Source organism: Eschrichtius robustus, chromosome 6, assembly GCF_028021215.1.
Source record: "Eschrichtius robustus isolate mEscRob2 chromosome 6, mEscRob2.pri, whole genome shotgun sequence".
Classification (NCBI taxonomy): domain Eukaryota; kingdom Metazoa; phylum Chordata; class Mammalia; order Artiodactyla; family Eschrichtiidae; genus Eschrichtius; species Eschrichtius robustus.
This window is the reverse complement of record NC_090829.1, coordinates 131,514,533-131,540,143: the sequence shown is the minus strand read 5'-3', so window position 1 is coordinate 131,540,143 and position 25,611 is coordinate 131,514,533. Positions and strand designations below refer to the sequence as shown.

The following is a 25,611-nucleotide window of genomic DNA, read 5'->3' as shown; positions in this document are numbered from 1 at the left end:
AGTGAGTCATCAGTAATTTTTTGATAAGCATTCCCAAGGGGAGGAATTGGAGGCCATCTTAGACCACTGGGTCAGTCCAATAAGAAATACTAGTTACAGTTAAATCAGATAATTAAGGACCCAAGGTATATTATTATTTTCACCTGTTGAAAGGGATTATCCAGTTCCCTCAACACTAGACAGGGATCGCAAACTCAAACGCTTACAGAAGCCAAGCAGGTATAATTGAATAAAGCTTGTTGGTTTGAAGAAGCAGTAGGGAATGGTAGCAAGTATGGAGAATTAGAGACAACATATTCATCTAAAGAGGGCAGCTGCCTTTCAGGTCAGTAGCTGTGGGAATTTGAGCCCAACATTATCAGATCTTCTATTTTTCATGAAAAAAAATCAGATTTTAGGTGAATATTCCTGATGGCTTAATTTGGCAATAAATTTATTTTTTTAAAAAAGATTATGTAGCCCATATTCAACTTTTGATCAATACTAATTTGATTAACCAGATAAAGAAGGCAACTCTCTCCACCTTTGAACATGAATACATGACCAATTTGACTCCATGCAATCTATCTGATGCTAGAAATATATGCTATAAGGAGATTAACTTACATCAATGGGGTAAGATCTCCTTTTCCTCTAAATAAGTTGTTATGTATGTCCTCTAAATAAATCTTCAGAATGATTGGGCTAGGGAAACTGTAACTACCTTCTTGCCCCTTTATTTCCAATAACTTTTCCTGATGAAAATGCCAGTATTTCAAGTGAAGTGTACATTTTTTTCTCAAGTGGTAAGCTCTCCTAAAACTAAGTCGGTGTGCTCTGCAGAGGACTCAGTGGGATTGTTAGACACTAACTAAAAGGATACTATGCTTTTTTTTTTTGATTTGAGAAACAATGTCTTATCTCCCTAACCGGGCTTTATCATTTCATTTTATTTTTTTATTTTTTTTTAAAACCCTCCTTCCATCACTTCACAATAACTCACAAGCAACAACCCTTTTTTTTTTTTTTAAGACTGGAGAAAGAAGCTAGACGTGTTATTTTTTATATCCCATCACTGCTGATTTTAGTTAAATGGACCATGAGTCAGACAAGAACACCAGGATTGGGTGCCTTTGCCTGAATCTTTTCAAAATCAAGACCTTATGATTGATTGTAATATATTCTGCGTCTTCTTAGAAAAGCAACTACAGTTTCTTAACGGAACCATCTTTAGATTAAATTATAAAGTTGAAAACTGCACTTTTACCATTCCATCCTCTGCTCCATCTCCACCACCTTTTAATTCCCCTCTTTGCCCACCAAATTTCCAGTCTGGTAGTAATGATAGAAAATAACAATGTGTATCACTTCTTCTGAGAATATTTACACTATAATATGAGACTTTTAATAGGCATTTCTTCTACTGAATGAAATACAACTCAAGTTAAAATATTGGAATATTGGTGAGGGATGGGGAAGCAGCAAGGGGTCCTTTCTGAAACACTCCTAAATTAATGCAGCACTTTAAAAATAACTCTGTCTCCATGTGAATGAGGCTGACCCTGTGATGAGTATCACTATATTTTATATAATATGATATAAAGAGATTTGAATATTCCAGTTCAGTCTACATTTTGCCAACCTCATGCATTCTCTGACATAAAAATTCCAAAGTTGAAGAGTTCTCCCCCTCCCTAGATGAAAAGAAATACACTCTAGGAATTTTTCATAGTGGTTATAAACCTGTCATCCTTTTAAAACTAAAACAATGAAGGAATAATTGGAACAGATGGCAGACCTCAGAGAGAATACATCCATTGGGAATACAGCTGTTGGATAAATTTGTGAGATGTTTCTTCTATGATGCATTGACTCTTTAAGAAAGATCAGCTGCTATTCAGGAAGATCCGTGCGTATACATATGTATTTTTTTCAAGTGACTTGTAATAAATCACTTCCAATGTCATTCAGTCCATTTAAGCAACAACAACAACAAAAATTGAAGCTAAAATATATACAGATATAAAAAATTCTCCACATACTTCTGGTCTTGCCCTGACTCCCTTAAGGCTTAAAATTCCTTCTCACAGTCAAAGATTGGCAAAGTTGCTCAGTCACAACACAAAATCGAAGACTGTTTCTTAGAGACTCTCAGGACAGAAGCTCTGGAAATGTGCCTCCTGAGGGATTTAAAATAAAACTTGAAGAGAACGAGAGCAGTTAAGGCTTAAACAGGTTACCAGGAGGCTGGAAATTACCTTCCTTAGAGACCCACCTTGAACAGAGATCCAATCCCCATCTGCCTGAAATATTTTAGGTATTGTGCAGCCTGAAGGCAAAAGGAAAGCATCAGTCAGCATTTACTGAGTACCCACTCAGTAAATAGCAGTGTATACCTGCTATGATTACTGCTGCAATTGTTACCCTATGGATCATTCTCACACTCTTCAAAGCACTTTCATGTACATTAAAGCAAAGCTCTCTTGATTCACTTAATTGTTCACATACTATTGTGAATTGTGCTAATTTTGACACTAACCATTATTCTGGAGTTGTTTAAGCAAGCAGCCAATATCTTTTAATTTGGCTTTCAAGAGCCATTTTCTCACCAAAAATCCATACTTTTAATTGATAAGCCACAATCTAACTCCAAAACATTTTGCTCTTCTTTTACACTTGATCTTGAGGGACTGACAATGACTTTAGGAAGTCTTGGGAGGAATGGGAAAAATGACAAATGTCACAATATTAATCTTCTGCTTTTCTAACCATGCCCTAGAACATAAGGTATACGGGGGAGGGGGGAGATGACATGGGGGTGAAGGGAGAAACTTTAATGAAAATAACACTAAGAGAGAAGTTAGGAGAATTGAGTTAAATTCTTGGCTCTACCAGCAACTATTACTTTCACCCATATCTTCACATCCTCAATTTCTTCAATTCTAAAAATAAGTAGACTGGGACTATATGGTTCCTAAGATCTCTTCTGGTTCTAAGATGCCACATTTTTCTATTTGCTACTTTTTTTGCATTTTTCTGTTTCCACCAAGAAGAACGTTAAAGTTTACAAACAGAAAGAGCTAGAATGTACTACTTTCCTACTAAGTAGAAGAAACGCTTACAAAAATCCTTAGCGTCCAAGGAGAAATTAGGTAAAGAAATTTTACCATCTTTTTTTTTTTTTAATCTCTCCTTTTGCTTTAATTAACATAGGAATCCAGTGTTGCACAAGCTGTGGCTGCAGGACCATGTTGATGCTCTCTAGCCCTAACATAATTAAAAGTTCAATGGCATTACTAGAAAATAGAGTATAAATAATGTCAATAAAGTGCTTGCAAATTTTCTAAACCTAGCTGAACGTTGTTTAAATTATTCAAAACCTACTCATAAGAGTATCCTAATAGGTGTATTAGTCAGTATGGACTAATTACTATAACCAACATCTGCAAATTTTTAGTGGCCAACACAATACATATTTATTTCTTGAACTTGTCATGGTCCAACAGTGGGTTGAAAGAGAGACTCTGCTTCATGCAGTCATCCTGGGACCCAATCCCTTTCTAACTGGTGGTTCCACTATCCCTAGTGACTTAAAATCCTTTCCTCCATGCTGAGTATTTGAGGAAAGAGAGGGAAAGAGTAGAGGATCATGTTGGGAGGATTTATGAGACAGGACTGGAAATAGTCATACATTGCTTTAGCTCCCAATGGCTAGCAATCGGTCAATCACCACAATGAATTGTAAAGAAGACTAGGAAATGTCTAGCTACTCCCTTAGGAAGAAGAGGAAATGGTACTGGTGATCATTTAGCCAGGCTGTCACAATATTAGACAGTTTGGGTAAGAGTTAATCTCAACATGTCAGCTTTTTACTGTCCAATTATTTAGATCCTTCAAAATATAGGATTGCCCTTTGCTAGTCAACTTATGGGTTGGGGTTTTCCAACAGCCATAATGTAGTTACCTCTAAGACAATAATCCTTCTTCACACCTTCAGCCTTTTGGTGACCAATATCCAAATGACCTCGCTTACAGGCTCTCCTTACCGGGATAAAATTACTATTGCTATTCTTCAATTACAAGAAGAGGGGAAACTGCATATGATGAAAGAGAAATGGTGGCGGGGAAATGGCTGCCCCGAGGAAGACAACAAAGAGGCCAGTGCTCTGGGAGTAGAAAATATTGGGGGTATCTTCATTGTTCTGGCTGCTGGACTGGTCCTTTCTGTATTTGTAGCCATTGGAGAATTTATATACAAATCACGGAAAAACAACGTTATTGAGCAGGTGAGTCATCTATTTCTAGGACCGGGTGGTTTTTGGTTTGTGTTATCTGTCTTAAGTTTGGGGGTTTAAAGGATGCTTGCCCTTTGCTTGTAACAGTCTATTGAACTAGATGCCCAGAAGGGCCATTTTTGAGTTAGAGCTAAGAGCTATTGAATCCCTGCCAGGTGCTGCTGGCACTGTAGCCCCATCATTTATTAATGAGAAGAAGGAAGTACCTTATACACTAAATTCAATTATCACTATTTGGAATGACAGTGCAAAAATTCCAAACTCAGTTAATTTCTTTAACAGTTATTTACTCTTAAGATAGAAACCCTAGACAGAACAAGGAAGAAGTAAATCCAAAATTGGAAAATATATAAAAAGATCTTTGAGAGAAATGTTACATCTCCTAAGTGTAGGTATTGAGCACATGTACTAATGCAAAGCAATTTATATAAAGATATAAATGTAATATTTTGAAACTGAGCATTTACCTCTGTCAAAGTACGTTTTGTAAAAGAATAATTCACAAAAAAAAAATTTGCCATAAAAATGATGAACAGTACAGAATGACGATAAAATATATTAAAGAATCTATTTTTCTAAATTTTAGGATTATGGTTGATTTCAACAGTCAACCATTTTTTGCCTGTTACTTTTAGTTTTGATGAAAATCACATCAAGAGCTTACACTATTCTGAATAAGATGACGGTTATTAAAGGTAATTCCTTCATAAGCGTATGAGAATAAACAAAACACAAAGCTCATGCCCATTGTAGAGTATTTGGTTACCCAATCAATTTAAAAGTATTGTTAGAATTTTGAAACTACGAACGATTAATAACAGGCCTAGTTTAATGCTCAGCTATCAATGTCTTAAAATTCTTAATAATTTTAGAACAAGGGGCTCTACATTTCCATTTTGTTCTGGACCCCACAAATAATGTAGCCAGTTTTGATTAATAATCTCATACGAGTCCCACTTCCTTTAAGTGGAAACTCTCCTTAAGTTCCCAGAGATGGGGATGATTGATTATAACCTGTTTTCATCCAGAAAATTTTCCCAAAATTACAAGGCAATTGTCAGAACATGAAGCACCATTTTCAGAGACCTTGTTAGAGAAAACTGTCTAATTAAAAGGGAGAATCGACTGATCTGCTTTAACTTTCGATTTGCTCTTGAGGTGTCTTGTTTTATGCAAATAATTTGAAAACCAAAAACTTGTATATGTTATGCTTTAATGTGCTTCTCATAATTGTCAGCTTCATTTGATTTAAATTTTCATTTAAACGCCCATTTTTGCTTCTGATTTATTCATTTTTCTATATTTTTCTCATTTCTTTTGCATGCAAGGCTTTTTGTTTCTTTTATGGACTGCAGTGTAAGCAAACCCATCCAACCAACTCCACTTCTGGAACCACTTTATCTACGGATTTAGAATGTGGCAAATTAATTCGAGAGGAGAGAGGGATTCGGACACAGTCCTCAATTCACACTGTGTAATCATTAAAAAAAAAAAAAAAGTTGTGCCAAGTAGAAACTGCTTCTGCTAATTGGTGGTGTTGATGATGTCTGTATCTACTAAGCATAAATAGCCATAATCCCTATCCTTGTTTTAAGATAGCAAAACTCATGTACTCTGAACATTGAATTCAATGCACTGGAGACACATGTGCATTTTATATTGAAACAGCAGCATATTAGGGGTATACAGACTCCAAGATATGTGTGTTTACAGGAATTGGCTATACCATCAAGAGAATGGTTATCTTAGTTGTATTTTCATGTATTAAAAATAAGCAACTCTTGCCTCATGCAAAAGTAGATTCAGACTTTCAACAGTGCAAAGCGTGAAAACAAAATGATATTTTGAGGAATTATTTTCATCTTTGTGAACCTTTTTTTCTCCTCTTTCCTTTTCCCTGTACCATACACTCTGTAGATCCACACTTTCCAAGTACCCAAAGCCCCATCTTTTCATAATAACTCCTTAACAATGTTAATTTTTAATTCAAATTGTCTACTATTTGAAATGTACTATTTACACAGAGACTCCAAGAAGTCTTAGATTTTAAAGATTCAAAAAAGTGACCCAGAAAATGAAAACTAAACTTGAAACCTCTGGTGTCATGAAAGAAGAGCATTAGCTAAGGTGAACATCACTCAGGAAGACACAACATAGTCAAAAATGATCCCTGCATAGAAATTCATTACCATCAAGCTCTCAAGTAACATTTACTTGTAGAGCTTAACAATCTTCTGTAGGTTAAGATAGGTAGTATGCTCAGAATCTTTAAGGAACTGTGATTTTTTTTTCAAGCTATAGATTATATTTTGCAAGCTCCAAGCACAGTCCTAAGCTAGAAATTAATGCCTAGCCTCTTCTATTTTCCACTCACTTGCCCTCATTCTTTGCACTGAAGAACATCTTTTCACAAGATGTAATTTCATTCCTGTCCTAATAGAGTGGTTGTTTTTGTAGCAATCTTTTCTGAGCCTCGCCACTTTCACACTCATTCCTCTGGATCCTTTGCCATTTTCAATTTATTCCAAGTATACTGGGGAGAAGGACAAGGAGGAGAAAATAAATAGAGGAAAGAATTTCCATACACATTAGTTACGGATCTCTGTAGATTTATTTCCCACCTGCATTCAAAATGCTGTAAATAATTTTCACTCTAACTGAGCTTGTGACATAGAAAGCCAACTACACACTTAACTTGTTGTGACAGGATGTCTGCTGTCCCTCTGAGCTCTTTCCCTCTTCACAGTGAATAGGGGAATTGAAGATGCCTTTCATCTTCCCTCAATATGGGATAAGTTGGTCTTTGTTCTCCTTAACGGGGTTACCTTTTGACATGTGAAGTGTTCCCCAAAAACATATTTCTCAGAAGTAGAGATAGGCCATCTGTGTAATCATGTAGCATTTTGCCTTCTCTTTGTTTAGCTTTAAATGGGTTACAGTTTTTGAATCACGAGTCTCTTCAATCAACTCTAGATTTCTCCAGTAAAACATGTTCAGGAGAATTGACTCTTGCCCTGATTGTTTCTCAGTCTTGGTTTCTTCTTTAAATAAATATACTTTTAAGGAAATATCTATAAATTACACTGACATTTATTAGCTGTTATTGGGGTAAAAGCAACATACTGTTTGCCCTAGATCAGAGTTCACATCCTCATAATCAAAAACATCAGATGTTGAAATAAATATTACATAATTCATAATTCATTGATTCTATATATAGAAACCACAAATTACATAAATTTATATTCCCAAGGACTCTTTAATAAATCAAAAATGCTACCCAAAAAGTTCAATGGTGATTGATGAGGTATAGATGATCAGGGTTAATGGTAACAAAACTTGTCTTTCTATAGAGAGTATCCTTTAAAAGTGTCATTCAGAGGTTTGGATAAAATTAATATTTATGTACTACTTTAAACTGTATACTACCTAATTCTGATAGTTACATATTATTTTATGGTTTCAAAGTGTTTTAACATACAGTACAGTAAGTCCCCTACATACGAACCTTCAAGTTGCGAACTTTCAAAGATGCAAACGTGCGTTCTCATGTCCAATCATGTAAGTTAGCTCCCGTATCCGGTGTACATCGTCACATGCGTACATTCTCTACAAGTGGTTGTGCTTTTGTGGACTTTGCTGTACAGTACTGTATAGAGTACAGTAGTATAGTATCTTTATTTCAAGCCCAGTATGTCCGGAAGCAAGCATAAAAGCAGCAGTGATGTAGTTGGTACTACTGTACTTTTCAAGGTACTGTACTGTAAGATTAAAAACGTTTATTTTCTGTGTTTGTTTGTTTTTTATGTATTATTTGTGTGAAAAGTAAACCTATTACAGTACAGTACTATATAGCCGATTGGATACATAGGCTAACTTTGTTGGACTTATGAACACGATCTCGGAACGGAACTCCTTTGTATGTAAGGGACTTACTGTATTACATTTAATCCTTTCCACAATTTTATTTCAGCTTTACTAACAGTTGACTCTGAAATAGATATCAGAGTCAGTGACCCAGAGTCCTACACTTAGAATCAAAAGAGAATTTTCTAAATCAGCCAAACTTAGGTTCAAGTTCTAGTGGAGTCACTTGCTGAATGTCTGTAGACAAATAACTGAATTTCTCAGAGCCTTAGTTTTTTAATATGTAATAGGGGGATATAGTTTCTAGGTCATAAGATTGTGTTGAAGGAGTATTTTTCAAACTGGTTTTCATTGGCAAGTGTTACTCAAATAAGATTTTCATGGTGGAGTAACCCATGGAGCACCAGGACAAACGCCCCTTTACTGCATGACATTTCAGTATGTTTAATATGTTAATACATTGAGAATTTTCAACAAGAAGGAAAAATATCCAGTACTTCCCAAACCTGTTAGATCACAGAATCTTTTTTCCTCCAAAGCATCTTGACAGACCAATGTTCTACAGGGAACACTTGTATGATAATGTGTATCTCATCCAGTGATAATGTACAAAACACCTAATACCATGCCTAGCACAGAGCTGCCATTCAATAAACAATAACATTTATTATCGGGGATGGTTTTTTTCTGAAACTTCTCTGAACCTCAATTTCCTCATTTGAAAAATGAAGGTAATATACTGACTTACATTTGCTTTGATAATTAAATAAAATAATATAATGACATAGAAAATTAAATCATTTATAAGAGGGCTGTTAATAAATATTGGTTAACAGATGTTAGTTCCTTATAGAGAAATTAAGTATTGCTCTCTGGTAACATGAGCAATAAATACAATTTATCACACATTTTAAAACAGAGTTGGTTTGGAAAACAGGTTTTTCAATTTAGAGGTTCAAACTATCTCTAAGAGCATTTTTCCTCTCACAAGCATCAAAAATCAACAGCAAGTTCATTGCGCCCAAGAGAAGGACCCAAAATGGCAATCTATGAAGACATAGTGGAAGGTATGAACCTCAACTCTAGAAATTTTAATTTCATTAGTCTGGAGTGGGGGCAGAACAATAGCAGTTTTTAAGGTACCTTGTTGATTCTAGTGTGTAGTAATGACCTAAAGCATACTCTTCTGTGTATAATTGGCACTCAATAAGTTGTTGCTATTTATTGATTGATTCTAGAGGCAGGATCATTAATTTCAAGCAAGATATACAGCATATATTTAGCATTAAGTATTTAATAAACCCTCTCTAAGGAGAATTCAAGAAGAATCTGTGAACATCTTTGAGATAGAAATGTCATTATATTCAATTGATAATCTTCCTGTTTAGCTATAAGTGGTAGGCCTACTCAAGATATTCAAGTAGGTAGTTTTCTGCTCTCTCTCTGTGCTTTCTTCCTCCCTTGAGAAATCCGCCATTCATTTCAGACCCTGAGTTTCTTATACTTTCCTCTTTCTCCTTTTATATAATATATGCTCTCAGACAACCAATTCTTGCCATCAAGTAAATGACCACTAAGACCACAGTGACCCCAAGAGGGGCCATTGCATTTTAAGTGAATTTAGAAAAAAAAAGGGTCTTGAACATAAAAGAAAATTTTTCAAACTTTATTTTTTATGTCACTGGTTTTCGGACTTCAGTGTACATCTGAATTACCTGGGGAAATAATTTAAGCTACAGATTTTCGGCTGTAATTCCAGAGGTTCCTCCTCAGTAAGTGTAGTCCAGGAATTGGAATTTTTAACTAAACCTGAAAATGAATTCTTAAAACTAGTTATGCACATTGGTTTGCATAAAAATTAGCTTAAATATAGCAGTTTTTTTTCTAAAATTAGGTCATTAGGTCAAATTTTAATTTCATTAAAATTATCTTCAATACAGGGGGTTTTTTAAAATAGTTTTTCTTACATGAGTTTTCTCCCAACAACCCTAAATACCATTGTTTTACTGAAAAGTAGTTGGTAAGCATGAGTTTTTATTAAAATTAACTTGGATACAGCAGTGTGACTTCAAATAAGGCAGTAAGTGTGAGTTTTTATTAACACTGGCAGATTATCTGTGGATTATACTCTGAGAAATATTGTTTCAAGTTAGAAAGAGAGCAGAGAGGTATGAAAAGATTGAAAAATACATCAACAACTATGGAGCATGTAATGTTGTCTAATTTGTTTCTTAACAAGGCTGTATAACCTAATGCAATAAGGGAAAAACTAAAGCTTATTTTGTTTTACACTAAAATTATAAATTGAATTATTTTAAAGTTTTTCCAGCAAAATTAGAACTACCTAAGGAATACATGTTGGATAGAGATTGTGCCCTTAGGAAAATCAACAGGATTATATGATTATAAACCTATCCAAGGAAAATTATTTCTAAATACCTCACTGCATTTGCCTAGCACTATATTATGTTCTATATGAGCCATCTGTGGCATAGCAGAAAAATAAAGGATCCCAATTAGTTTCAAAGCCCATGACCCTTATACTCTAAGGTCTATTTCCTAGTAAGCAATTTAAAAGTAGCCTGAACAGCCTTGAAAAGCAAAAGGAAAGCAAAGCATTCTTACTTCCCATACTATTTTCTGCTCAACTCACTGTGCCAAGTGGCATTATTAATTAACTCTTATTGATAATGAAAAAATTCTGCTCCATGCTGCAGTTTTAACTTGCCTTTAGGAACCATCTCATTATGCTTCTCACAGTTATGGAATTTTATGTCCAGATGCACAAGCATATTAAAATCATTTTTGTTTTCAAAATCCTTTCCACAGAGACTGGTATCATGGAAAATGGGATTCTCCTTTAAATTTTCAAAGAAATTCTATTTGCAAAGAGAAAGGCATTCTTGTGATAGAAAACCAACATTACAAATGTGTTATGTGGTTTCAGCACCCTGCAGAATCTAAGCTTCGTAGTTGTCAACCCAAACATGGCTAATTGGCCGTACTGCACAGCAATGATTTTCCACATTACAATGTATACATCCAGATACACACAAAAATAATGAGTAAAACCTGAGTGATGTAAAGAAGTTACTGTAGTTCTCCTTAGTGATTAAAATTTTTAATTTAGCTTAGCCAGAATTTTTTGTCTTTTTTCAACTGGAGGGTTCAGACTTAAAATATTAAAATATTCCAATTTTCCAACTTCAAAAACGAATGTTCTCCTGATCACTTAGTCTTTACCAACCATAAGAACTAAAAAACTACTGTCTATAGATAGCCTGCTCTCATTTGGTATTTATCTTTCCTCACGGTCACTTGGCACATTATCAAATATCCAAGTGTCCTTGGCTTTATTTCTTCTGTAGTCTGATTAACTTATTTAGCAAGTGATTTGGAAAAGTCTCTAATCAGGTTATTTCTGTAATTGTGCAAAGAGGCTTTTCTTTGCCTGGAAACCCAAACATTCATTAATTAACAGAGAGGCCAGAAAGCAATTAACATCCGTTTAGAAATAACTTTTCAAATGTACAAGTTGGCACCACCATGTAAACCAAACTCTGAAAGATGTTTGTGGCCCAATGGAAAGGTGACTTGGGAATCACAAGCCAAGAATCCAAGTCTCTGTACTGCTGTCGAATGGCTATGTGTCTTTAGGCAAGTCGTTGTACTTCCCTCATCCTCAGTTCTGTCATCTGTGGAAAGAGGGTGTTGCAGTTAAAATTCTCTTCCAACCACAGTATTTTTTAATTCTAGTAGAAAGTGGGAAGAAATTAAAATGTAGAAGCAGTGAAAAAAAAACTTGGAGAATTTATGTGTATTTATATATATATATATATATATACACACACACACATAAGTATATATGTATATAGATTAACATATTTGTATATATATATTATATATATAAATATATTTATTACGATTGTGTGGTTATGTTGAACACATTAAATTCTTATGGTAATAAACAGAATTACTTTGCCCTGACAATACTTAGGATAGAATGCCTGGCTCTGGATATAGAGAAAAACAGCTATCGTGGCATCAAAGACTGAGAGGGTTCCCATCCAATAAATCATAAGCAAATCATTACAAACACAGGGAAGATTTCCGAAGTAGAATAATTTTTGACTTTGGTGAGCCTATAGACTAGGTATAAAAAAGGGGGGGGGGATAAATTTAGGGAGCTATTCGAAGCTATGAAACCAATTACTCAATCACAATTCCACAAAGAGGGAGATCAATGGGGCTGGAGTGCTCTGGAAAGTCTCTATTCTGTAAGTGGGACTTAAATAATTCTGCTAAAGAGAGACAAAGGGAAACAAAGGAAAAGGATGATGTGCTTTTATTTTCCATTGATTTTACCCCTACCTTCCTCCACCATCAAGCATCAAGGTTTTTATATGCATTGCTTCCAAGCTAGAGATGACTCAAACTCCTAGCTTTTCAGTTATAAGTGGGTTTTACAAACTTGTAGCACAGACAAAAATCTTAAAAACCATGGCTTTCAATCTCAACACCTAAGTGTTTTGTTAAATAAGTTAGTTGTTTTAATTCAAAAAGTTTATCTCTAATTAGCAAAAGCTAAAGCCCAGAGGGTCAAGGTTGAGGAAATATACATAATAATGTTCTCCTACCTCTTTTTCCAATCTCTGACCCGTTTTTGACCACTAGGAAAGAAAGAAAATATTAAAGGGAAATCATTAGGCTTAGATGCTACCCGAATCCCTGAGAAGGCCTAATGACCATCCCTGAGCCAAGTCCTAACTTCGAGGGACAGGAAAATAGAAACCTCAGAAAATTTCAGGGCAGATCCTGAACAGAAAGTGCCGTTGTTGTGTTCACAGTTTGTAACCCAATAGATGGCAAGACTGGTAGAGATATCATACATCCAACTGTCTCCTAAATGGTAGAATATCAATGTCCAGGCAGTGATCCTTTGAACAGCTTCATAGAGTCCTGCTTAACCTCAGAGCATTCCAGGGAAAGCATCTAAAAATTCATGGCCTTTCCCAACAAAGAGCTTTGTGGAAGGGCTGAGAGAACCAGTGGATTGGAAGACTTGAGGCTGGAAGGGAAACGATTCAATGTGTAGACCTGACATGGAGACCATGGTGAGACCACAGGCATCTCAGAGGATGCAGCAGAGATAGAGAGCAGCATCCATGGCCTGGCAGGATGTCACACCCCAGGGGGAATCAAAAGGATAGAAGGTGATCATGGACCAGCTGCTCCCACTATCACCAGTGCCAAGACTCTCTATCAATCTCTCCTAAGCCCAGACACCCCTGGAAAAGAAAAAAGGAGAAGGGAGATAGGAAGAGGCCTGTAGTAACTGTGCCATTAACCAAATGAAAACTTAGTTTTAAACCAAAAGTGAGTTACCTTGAGTTGACAAGATCTACTAGCAGATGGGGACCGATAAGCTATGGTGAATTCTGTTATTTTTTTTAATGGCATCGTGTAGTTTTTGTTTTTCGTTTTTTGTATACCAGGGTTTGTAACTTGAGAAAAAAGTGTATCCATTATATGTGGGTATAAGCTGGTACCCCAAGGACTCCCTGTGCTATGTCCACGGGTACTATGGGGATCTGAAAACCTACATCAGAGTCAATTTACCTCAAAGGCAGGACCATTCTCTGCACAACAAGGCATGCAAAGAATTTATTGGAATTTTATTTTTATGGCCCTAACTCAGCCTCTGAGTTGCCAGAAGGACCAGACCCTCGTCTCTGTGAAGTGAGGGAACGCCAGTCCCCATGGTACTAACTCAGGCTATGAGAACAGAGCCTGGTCACGTTCATATGAGACCAAATCCAGAGGAAGCATGCAGGCTCCTAGCTTGCAAGAGGGGCTGATGCAGGCTTAGGAGATGTAAGGAAGCCAAAGAAAAGCTAGAGGGCCGGAGAAGAAAGTTACATTGGCCTCTGGCAATGACTCCAGAGAGGAGAAGACACTGTGGGCACTTTGGTTTGGCATGCAGACCAACATTTCTGCCACTTTTAGGCAAAGAGAGCTGCTTACCCTTGGGTATGTGAGCCCACCTGAAGTTTATCCTCACTGCAGAAACAACTGTCTGTTCTTCAGTCATCAGGCTTGAATGGGATACCCATCTACCCCTTCTGTGCCCTTTCTGGGGCAGCTGCTCTTGGGACTATTCAGAGGCCATGGGAGACAGAGGACAGTTCTCCACTCAAGTGACTGCTTCTTCTGAGAGTCTAGGACAGAGAGTGAGCACAATTTCCCAGTGTTCTTAGGTCCCCTCACCTATCAGGCTATTTTCCTTGTCCCACCTCTTGGGAGTTTAACCTCAGAAGTGGCAAGTGAGGGGACCCTTCTCAGGTATTCCTCAGCACCTAGAATGCGTCATCACGTGGTTGGACGTTTCTCCTTGAAAGCAGACACTGAACAGTCCTATCTTCACCACTATGCCCAGTCCTATATGCTGGATCCTGAAGGCTCTAAGGCAAATTTACAATTCAAAGCACCATCTTTTTTCTTCTTTCAAACACCTGGCTGTTGTAATTAATTGCTTCAAAGGCGGCAATAGCTTCCATAGGTCTATACAAGTTTATTTAAGAACTCAAAGCTGCAAATTTACCTCTTTTTTTTTTTTTCTATGTCATCCTACTCTGAGGGCAATGCATATTAAAGCTCTTGTTGCAACTGTAAAAGTCGAAAAAAGAGTTGAGATTCAGAAGAATTGGAAAAAGTACATAGATCAATATCAAAATGTTCTGCCTCAGTGTTAACTTCACATTTCAAAGTTTTCTATGAAATTATCACTAATGTTAGCAGAGAATAAATTTTCCTATACCCTAAAAGCTTGGGGGTATAGTGCCGGACAACCACCCCAAGTGAAAAATGTAAGAATTCTTTTAAAAATGTGTATACATGTATATATATATAGAGAGAGAGAGAGGGAATAACATTCAACATTATGGTTACATTTAATTTAATGGAAGAAAAAGTTTTCTAAATAAAATCTTTAAATAAAAATGAACCCAAAAAAGATGATCCTTGTGTATCTGGCCCCATCAAGTAACCTTGTGCCCCCCATAGATATATTTTTTGGTTTAAAGACCTCAGATAGGAAAACAAAGACTTCTAGGGCATGCCTTCATGCAAAGAATTAGAAGCTTAAATCTAGAATCTGAGAGAGCTAAAATGTCAGCATCAAGCCTTAAGTGTGGGAACAAAAATAAAATAGGGAAGAAAAGAGGTGAAAGGACATAAAGACGGTGAAAACATGGCATTAAAAGGAGCTAGGAAAAGTGAGTTAGGGATGTCTACACGCTATAGCCAAAGGAAGGGAAGACAGGACTGTAGGGAGTGGTTACCAATGAAGAGCCAGTTTAAAGCATCAGCAGGGAAATGGTTTGTGAAAGGAATGGGTGCTGGGTCACAGGTGAGAATAAGGGCGGGAAGCACACTTTGACATTTCTGTTCAGTGTCGAAATTTCCTCCACCTGAGATTTTTAGCACAGACTTAGGAGATGAGAATCAGCTTCCTCATTAGCTACTGGGCACAATTCACCATAACCACTATTCTGAAAGCTAATATGGTGACTAACTCTCAACCTCACAGATCCGTTTTTTAAAAATCCTAAGGATGGTTACATGAAAGATGACCAGGGATTCTAAACAAACCCAGAAAATTGGTAAAACCGGAGTAAATGATACCTAAATTCTGAGTTCTGGAACACGAGAACTGAACACAAAGATGGTTCCTGTATAATTACTCCAAGACTCCCCCTCCCTATTCCTTCCTGTAATTCATGTGGGATGATTAAAGTCTGGTCTCTGTTCTTAGATTATCAATTATCCTGTGAAGAAGTAAAACACTTGTGCACATAGGTGACCAGACTGTCCAAAGCCTTCAAGAAGAAAACATACGAGTAGGATTCTTCTGTCGTGTTCCTTAAAAAAACTTCCTGACTCTAGGCCCAAAGCATGTTGAACATTCTAGGTTTACACCACATTAGACCTCAGAGTTTAAAAGTATTAAGGATGTGAATGCTTAGTCCTTCTTGTTAAAAAAAAATTCATTGAGACATTGTCTCGGCACAGCTACGGCAATAATTTGACAAAACCAAGGAAATAATAGTAATAGTAGTAATAACCACATTATTTCTCAGCAACCTATCCGCTCTATATTTACTGATATTCTATATTTACAAAAGACTTCAAATCACAGCCTGCCTTTAAGTTAAAGCAGATCTATACATAAAATGAAAGATTTTTACACCTATAAAATGACATTAATGTTATCTATATCCTTCTTTTCTTCTAAGCATAAGGTGAAAATTTACTAGACAATGTCACAGATCACTTCAAATGTCTTTGAATAAGGAGCCTAATAAATTAAAGGGAGAAAACTATAAAAAAATGTAAAATCTGTATTATATTCTTGGCTAGACCAGACCTTCTAAAACATAATTTGTCAGAAAAACCCTTAAAATTACATATTCAAAGTAGTTCTCCTAAATGTACCAATGAGTGAAAGCACTGAATGCATAAATGTTAAATATACAACAAGAATCCATCTGATACTCACATCTTGATGCCAAGTTTGCAACCAATATGAAAGCTTAGCCTTGGTTCTTTCAATATTGTAAACAACAATCAAATTCTAGCACACAACTTTTCCTACAACATAAAAAATCATTCTCTACCCTAGACTTTTTTTTTTTTCCTAAGGCAGTTTATTTTAAGTACAAAACAAGAAGAACTTGATTAACTCCTCCCAACTCTTCCAGGGCAGTATTTGCAATAAAAGGATAAAGGTGCCAGGAGAGGAGAATAATTTAAGTTCAGGTTCACTCTAGTACCAAGAAATCAAATATTTGGGGTTAATCCAAAGGAGATGTCATGCAGTCAGCAATTATAAAGAGAAACAAGCCAAAGAGGGATGTAAAGCAAGGCAGGAGAAAGGAAAGAAAGGGAGGCTCGTGAGGGACACACCACAGGCACTGAAGAAGTGGAGAAGAGGGATGACATTCTGCAGAATAAAGAAGCAGGTCCTTCTCATTTTAAAGGCAAGAGAGTTACAGTGCTAGTTGAAGTTTCAGCCACAGTCTCTAATAGACTAACTTCTATTTCTCCGTTTCCTTTCTTCTATGAGAGAAGTCACACACACACACACACACACACACACACCTCACTTTATCTTTGCATAGTGCCAGGAACAGCAAAACTGGCAGTCACATTGTTTACTACTGTAAATTCATTTATAAGTGAATTTTCCTATCAAACTTATCATCATGGGGATTCATTGTAAATGGGCCCATATGTACAAAGATGATAATACTTTTAAATGGCAAGGAACTGCAATTAGTTTCCATTCCCTTCTTATAGATGAGCACCTATCATGGGCAAGATACAAGCTGTCATAAAGTCTATTATTACATAAACACCAAAACATGTTATGGGCTGGGTAAAACAAATAATAATAGGCACTGAAAATTCTATGCTTTAATGTATAGAACCTACTTGAACTAAACACAGAACCTACTTGTATGTATAGAGGGAGAACCTACTTGAACTAAACACTGTATAGAACCTACTTGAACTAAAACACTGGTATAAAACCTACTTGAATAGAACCTACTTGAACTAAAACACTGGTATAAAAAGTTCAAAGGAATTGGTGCAGAGAAGGTCATGCAAAGGTTAAAATTAAAGAAGCATCAAATTGTCACTGTTTTTCTGCTTCACTAAAAAAAATAGATGATGATAGATAGATAGATGATAGATAGATAGATAGATAGATAGATAGATAGATAGATAGATAGATAGATAGATGATAGATGATAGATAGATAGATAGATCAGTTAGTGTTGTAGACTTAAAATATTTCTAGTGATGTGTAACATTTTATTTTAAAGAAAGAGGTACTTATTATGTGCCAGGTATTATGCTAAGTGTTTTATGTATGTCAACTTAATGATTCTCATAATAGCTCTATGAAAAGGACTCCACTACTGTTTCCATTTTACAGATAAGAAAACTTGAGTCAAAGAGAAAATAAACACCTTGTTCAGTGTAACACTGCTACTAAGCAGCATAGCTGAAACTTCAACTCCAGCATTTTGACACCAGGAGCCAACTCATAACTATAATTCATGGTTATATACATAGATCCACTAAAAATATGAATTCCATCCACCAGAGAAAAATGGGAGGATCTAGGATCCAAGCTACCAGGGGATTTTAGAGTCTGCAAAGCACTGGAGGATACTGCTGCAGTATCCTACCCCTAGTTTCCCTGCCTCTCGAGCAAAGCAGCTAGGTGGACATCATTATGCTTGATACTTTCTAATGAAGGAGTTTAGAAATTTAAACCTTCATGCTTTAAATATAATTTTTCTGTGGCTGTATGAACATGAAGGGGTTCATGAAAACCAAGTCCAGAAGTGAAAGTTGTGGAAAGCAACTATAATTTTGATCCTAGTTCAGAAGCTCAATCTTTATATGTTATATGTATTTTTAGTTCTTAGATTACAATAGGCAAATTGATTAATGAATATGAGCCCCTCCCATGCCACTCTGTGCTGAAAGATGACCTTCACAGTTTCATTTCCTGTGGATATGAGAGTGTGTGGCTTACTCAAGTTCATGGCTGGTAGGGGCCTTAAAGGTCATCTTTCTTTGTGACTACAGCAAAAACTTGGAAGCAGAAAGGTCAGCCCCAATATCTTGCCATTTTCTTTTTGACAGTTGGAGACAAAGTAAGAATCAAAAAGAAATCACAGTTTGTGACCAAAGACAGAGAAACCAGACCACTGATAAAACTATATTTATATTCACTCTCACACAGGCAGCAAGAAATAAATATCCAGGGGTAATCAAAGAAAAAAAAAAGAAGAAGAAGAAGAAGAAGAAGTTTGTTGTATTTTAAGGCAATAAAAAATTTGGAGGAGGATTCTGTTTTTAAAGAAAAAACCGATACATATGGTCAAGATAAGATCTATGACTGCCCCTTTACCCAAAATAGGTTAAGGAAGGATTTCAAGTTGTGTTGTGAAACTGGTTGTGTCTTCCACATGAGTCACATCTAGAGACCCATTTTTGTCGTTTCAGTGCAAAACAAAGTGAAGAGTCTAAAATCAAACATTTGAGAGTTCAAATAAAACAAAAAGATTATAATTTCTTAACATATTTTATGGGGAAAGAGTCCACAGAAAGCACTTTATAATAATTTAATAAAAAGAATTAATGATGGTGTAGCAGATTTCAAGTGAAAGCAATTAAGTTTGGGGAGTCAGACAGGCTGAGTTCAAATGCAAGCTCTTTATCTTATGAGCCATATTTCATGGGCAATTTACCTAAATCTCTGATAGTAAATTTCCCCATCTATATAATGGACATAATAACTCTTTCTTTATAAGGCTGTTGTGAGTTTTATGTGTAACAGCGTATGTAAAATCCTTGACACTCCTTCCTTCCGTCTCTCCCCTCCTTCCTTCCTTCTCTCCCCTCCTTCCACTTTAATGAACTTTCTGAAACCAGAAATGTCCTGTGCAAAAAAACTTTCTTCCATTCAGATAAATTTCTGAACAAATTTTGCAAAACCCCAATACAACACTGTCTACCACAGTGACACTATAAAATATCCATTCCATCTTAGCAGCAACACGAATTTCACATCACATAATGTTACAAAAATTATATTTCATTTGTGACATAATTGCCATAGCATTTTTTGAAGTATAATTCATGGAAAACATTTCTGAATTTTCCTTTGTGTGGCCTGACACCCTCTCAATTCACTGAAACCACAACTTACCATTTGAAAGAAAATTAACATGCGTGACCTGAATTTTCATTTTTTCATACCATAGGAAAGTGGAAATGAAATTCAAATCCTATAAACACTTAGATGTAAAAGAGACAAGAACTCATATGCAAACAGCTAGGCTTTTTTTAGAGGTGTATGTCTGGTAAGCAGATAATTTATACCTAGAATCTAAATTTGTAAGTCTGGTTTTCAAATCAAGTAGATAAATTAAAAATACTACTTATATCAAATACATCAGCTCTTTTATAGAACAAAGTGGAGTGTAAATTTTCAAAAAAGCATGTTGCACATTGATACCCAAGGACCACAGAAGACATTCCATACTCTGCACACATGGAGCACTAATTTCTTCCTATCAGGCACTCACATCCTAAAGAAATCATCTGGTGACATGTTATCATTTGGGTTTCAACTATGTCTATTTTGTGAGTTAATGGTAAAGGAATAATGCTTGCACTTCCATAAACTTTACCAAAACCTTTGGGTTTTTAGAGAAAGTTTTAGGAGCAATCTCATCAAAAACAACACTACTTTGTAGAAATCCCTATACAAGCAGAAATTTGTCACTCAAAGATCTTATCTTGGCTGGAAGAAATGACAGCAAATTATGTCTTATTACACCATTTATATATTGTGCATGTGAGCAGACATAGTGTAATTGTAATAGATATATATGCATATATATGCCATCTGCATATGCATAACATTTTATAATCATAATTCCATTTTTGTTTTGTATTATGCCATCGTCTTTGCTGTGCAGTTCAGTACCATATTATTTTCATTCCAACCACAGCTGCATCATTACTGCTGCCAGATCTCTCTGTTTTTTTGGAGAAAATATACAATTTAAAATTGTTTTTTTTTTCTTTTTTTTTATCAGAAAGGAAAGTCATCAAGAATTAGATTTTATTTTAGGAACAAAGTAAGGTTTCATGGGAGAAAAAAACAAAGCCTTGGTGTAGAGAAGGTTTGTTCATTTTCTATAGCATTACTGAAGTGTCCGTATGCCTTGATAATCCTATCAATGTTTGGATCATCTCACTGGGGGAAATGACTTAATTTAACTCTATTTTGGTGTCTCCGCAAAGGTAAGTTGTCTATTTTGAGAGCCTACCTGGGTAGTTTTATGCTACTTCATTTATCAATAAAACCCCAAAGTTTGCCCAGCTGACTTGTCAAATCAGTTTCCACAAGTAGAAAAGGTGGGGGGGGGGGCCAGTGGGTGGAGGAGGAGGTGTGGGAACCGGCTGGGGATTTACCTGTGGCACAGTTGTCTTAGACCAATATCTCATAATCATAAAAACCTAGGCAAGAGACAGATCAACGAACCACGGAGATAGTGGGTTAAACTGATGCTCTATTATTTCATGTTCTCTAGTGTCTCTCTTTCAATGCCATCATGGAAGAACTGGGAATCTCACTCAAAAATCAGAAAAAGTTAAAGAAAAAGTCGAGAACTAAGGGGAAATCTTCCTTCACAAGTATCCTTACTTGTCATCAAAGACGAACTCAGAGAAAAGAGAGTGTGGCGTGAGCCAGGAAAACACCTGTAGGAAGCTTTCAGGAAGAAAAACACATGCTTGCTACAGGTTTTTGGAGAAAAGATTTCTGACAACTGTGCTATGTGTTTCCATATATCTATATACATAACTCGGATTATGCATACAGATATAAGAAATACAAAAGTTTCAAAAGCTCACATAGACCGAGATTACTTGGGAAGCAGCACGGATTCTTTTGAAATGAATTTGTATGTTCACTTATTTCACCTTTTCTCTTTCATCCCAATAAATTGCTGTGTGTTCTTTCTAAATAATAATAAAACAACAGGGTTTTTTTTTTCCAGAATAAGTTTGAGTGTTGGTTTGTTCCCCATTACTTGCTCTTATTCACAATGTTTGGTTTCCAAGTGTCATCAGCTGTCTACTTTGCTATTTTGATGAATCCTCTTACTTTTTCAGCCTGACAGAACCATTTCTGACTGAGTTAAAAAAATTCTTTTAGTTTATACCAAATACCTAGTGATTATAGTAAAATGAAACCATTCATCTTTGTGTTTTAAAATCTAATTTTATAAATAGTTTAACTGGTACTTGGAACATCTGTGAATATAAAAGGATGCTAAAGAGGGAAAATTCATTCAAAAAAATAAAAGTGTCCACCACATTTGAGGCACCAGTCTAGGTTCTCGGGATCCCACGGTAAGGAAGAGGGATGTGGTCCCTGCCCTCACATATATTATAATAAAATGAAAAAAAAAAAATTCTATTACCCAAAGCAGGATTAAGCACTTCCTCAATGGAGGTCAGAAGCTGCGGAAACATGCAGTAGTATTGAACCTGGGATGGGACAAGGAAGTCTTCCTGGAGGAAGGTACAGCTAAGATCTGAAGGAGGGTGAGTTAATCTAGTGCAGAGAGAGACATCAGATGGAGAAGGCAAGCATTCCAGTTGGGGAAGTAGTGTATTCTAAGGCACTGCAATAAGAGAGAAATAGGGCTAGAATGACAGAGAAAAAAGGAGTTTGGTAGCTAAAATGCATGGAGGTACAATGGGGTTAAGCAGTTAACAACCACTCTGGCTGAGAATAAAGAATTGATAGAAAGAAGACTGAGAGGAGGAGAAGTGAGAGGTTCCCTTGCTCAGTAACTCAGAGGAAGGATATTGTAGCCTGGGCCAGCAGAGTACCAGAGAGACCGCTACATGACAGAGGTAACTTAGAGGCACAAGTCACACAGCCAGAGATTCAGAAAGTGGTCATGAGGGAAAGAAGAGGGGGTTCAAGGAAAACACCAGGATTTGGGTGTGGAGGAATGGGTGTGGAGGAAGGAATGCTTAGCTGGGGAGCTGAGGTATTGGGAAAAAACAATGGGAAAGGAGCAGGCATTGGATCAATATTTCATATATTTAAATCCCATTAGTTTCTGTAGGATTATTTTACAACTAAAAGAAACTTTTAATCTAGTCCCTCTAGAGTTTAAGTACAAAAATAGTTCCAGATATAAAAAGGAAAAAAAAAAATGGCCTTTAAAATAGCAGTAACAGATATTGGACAGATATTTTTCAGTGATTGTAATCAACACTCAGATTTAGGATCAATTCGAGTTTTATTAACAACAAATAGGAGACAATGTAGCTCATAAAACTGCATTAACATGCTTATATTTAAAAATTACAAATAGAAATATGATGAATCCAACTAGCTGAAAATGAACTAGAATGATATGAAAATATGACAGGGCAAATATGCTGTTTATTCAGTTCATTAAAAATTATACCAAAGGAATTCTACTTTACATTTTCTAATTTAACAGTACAATATTTTCTCTCATTTCAGGAAATATTACAGTGCTATATCCTTTCACATGCAGTTATAGTAATTTGTGGGAAAAAAAGTATATCAACTTCTAATATGTAAAGTGTGTGTGTCAATCTGGCTTCTAGGTATTTTAAAGCCCATTAACCACGTTCCTCTTCACTTATCGATAGCTGAATTTTTATTCAAGGCATAATATACTGAACTAGGCAAAATTGCAGAACAGGGCTTTTTTATATTAACTACTAAATGTAATATATAATCACCTTCCTTTCCCCCCAATATTTTTATTCTGAAAGCTCATTTGATGTGTACACATGGGCATATGTTTCTGTGTGTGTCTGTGTGTGGTGGGGTGAAGAACAGAGTAAGCTAATGAGTTCAGAGGAGAGAAAAAGAAGAAACTACAGAATATCTGGAACCTGGTCCAGAAAAAATCCCTGAGATCAACTATTAATCTTTGAGATTTTTATCCCTTCCTCTAAAGAACAGTGACTTATACACAGTTATGTAGAAATCAATGGCAAAGTTAATTAAAAACTGGATCTAACATTTCTTCCTTCAGCAATTTCTTGATGTTAATAGGAAAAGATGGCTCAGGTGAAATATTCAAGAAGAGAAAGGGAAGTCAGTGTTGATTGAAATACGATGTTCACAGTTAAGATTTATTTTCCTTTCAAGTTTCAAATCTGAGCCTTTCTTGCCTCAATGTAGAGAAAATGGAAGAGAAACTATTCACTACTTGCATTGACCCCATGGGGTTGCTGATACATATGGGGCTCAGAGTTTTCCATTCTTAGTCTAGAAGTTGCTGGAGAGAGACAGAAATAAGAAAGAAGTAGGTTAAAGAAAACTAGGTGAAGATAAACTATATTTGATCAGCATTCTTTTTTCTATCTCAGCAGTTACTGCTTTAGTTCAACTCTTTGCCTGACCTAAAAGGACTAAATAGGTTCTTAATTAAGAAGCTCCTGTGATTGTTGTTTTAAAGGAGGAATACAATTAAGAGTGCCTATTCTGAGAAAGGTATCCCTAAGAGCTATATATGCAGTGTGATCTTTAAAGAAACATAAAGTCTATCAGTTCCAAAATGTAGAGCCCACCAGAGTCTCTCCAACATCAGAGGATCCAATGCATCAGGTAACAAACTGGCTCAAATTACAGTCTACTTGCTTGAGTCATTTATTAGTTGGATCCTCCAGCTTACAGCAATGAGAGGACAGGCATTCACTGATGAAGGAGAGGACAGGCATTCACTGTCAGAATTGCACAGGGTTAGGGCGAGGAAGCCATTCCACCTAAGGTAATGGAGTGCTTAGAGAAGGTGTCTATTGGGGTGGGGAAGAGGTGATAAAAGGTGAGGCTGGGACTTCAAAGGCACGCTCAGTTCTCAGGTTTGTTCAGGTCTAGTCCTGTATATGGAGGGAAACTTTTTTCCAGTCATATTCTTTTAAATAATGACCATGTAGAAGAAAGAAGCAGGACAAAATAGGAACAGTAAATCCTCCAGAGTGGAGACATATATACTACATTTACAAGTAGTAACTCAAAGTCCCATAAGCCTTGGGAGTGAAATGACCATCTTGACGTGCTGATGTTTAGAAATCCAGAAACAGGCTGGCTTTGCAGGTGAGTGTCCTCATAGTAAGTCACAGGCTCACCAGAGAGACTTGCTTTTAAGCTTTGTCCATAAGATACCCAATTAAAGAAGTTACTCCATTTTTACACAGCCTAGTAGGTTAACTGAGACTCCAAAATGGATTCGTGGACATGTATTGTCTGGTTTGTTTGTTTATTTACATTCATATCCTTCTTCCTTCCTTCCACCCCTCATTTCCTATCCCTTTTTCTTCATTAGTAGAGTGCCTAGACATCCTAGTTTGCCCTGAACGGTTCTGCATTAAGCCTGAAATTGTGAAGTCCTGTAATTTAGGCTCCCCCTGCCCTTCACACGAGTATCTTAATTTGGACAATAAGTCCTAGGACATTTTGCTCATTGGTCTCAAGCTTCCTCTTCTTGACAGCCACACAGTTTCACTAACAAAGCTGAAACCTCTACTGATGTTAAAAAGGAGCCTCATCCAAAGGAGCCAACAGAAGGCAAGGGACAACTACCCTCCATCAAAGTAATCCAGGATGACCTGGAAGGAGTCAGATTGACTTTGACATTTCATTTGGATATTATGAGAAAAATTTTACACATATAGATATATGGCAATATAGATATAGATAGATGATGATAGATGATAGATACATAGATGATAGATGATAGATAGATAGATAGGTAGGTAGATAGATAGATAGATAGATAGATAGATAGATAGATAGATGATAGATAGATGATAGATAGAC

At 36.2% G+C, this 25,611-nt stretch overlaps 1 protein-coding gene across 9 annotated transcripts in view; it reads left to right on the top strand.

The window, feature by feature from the left end:
- The window catches only part of GRIK1 (glutamate ionotropic receptor kainate type subunit 1), a 424,458-nt gene extending 402,980 nt beyond the window's left edge, over nt 1–21,478 (top strand). For 4 of the 9 annotated variants that reach the window (XM_068545737.1, XM_068545736.1, XM_068545733.1 and 1 more), the window contains 2 exons: nt 4,015–4,265; nt 21,323–21,478. In XM_068545737.1, coding sequence (XP_068401838.1) covers nt 4,015–4,265; nt 21,323–21,478 — 407 coding nt within the window. Of the gene's footprint in view, nt 1–4,014; nt 4,266–5,602; nt 5,753–20,824; nt 20,912–21,322 lie in introns of those variants that run through there. The other 5 variants (XM_068545735.1, XM_068545734.1, XM_068545732.1 and 2 more) reach the window with 2 other exon arrangements.
- The last annotated feature ends 4,133 nt before the right edge of the window (nt 21,479–25,611 follow it).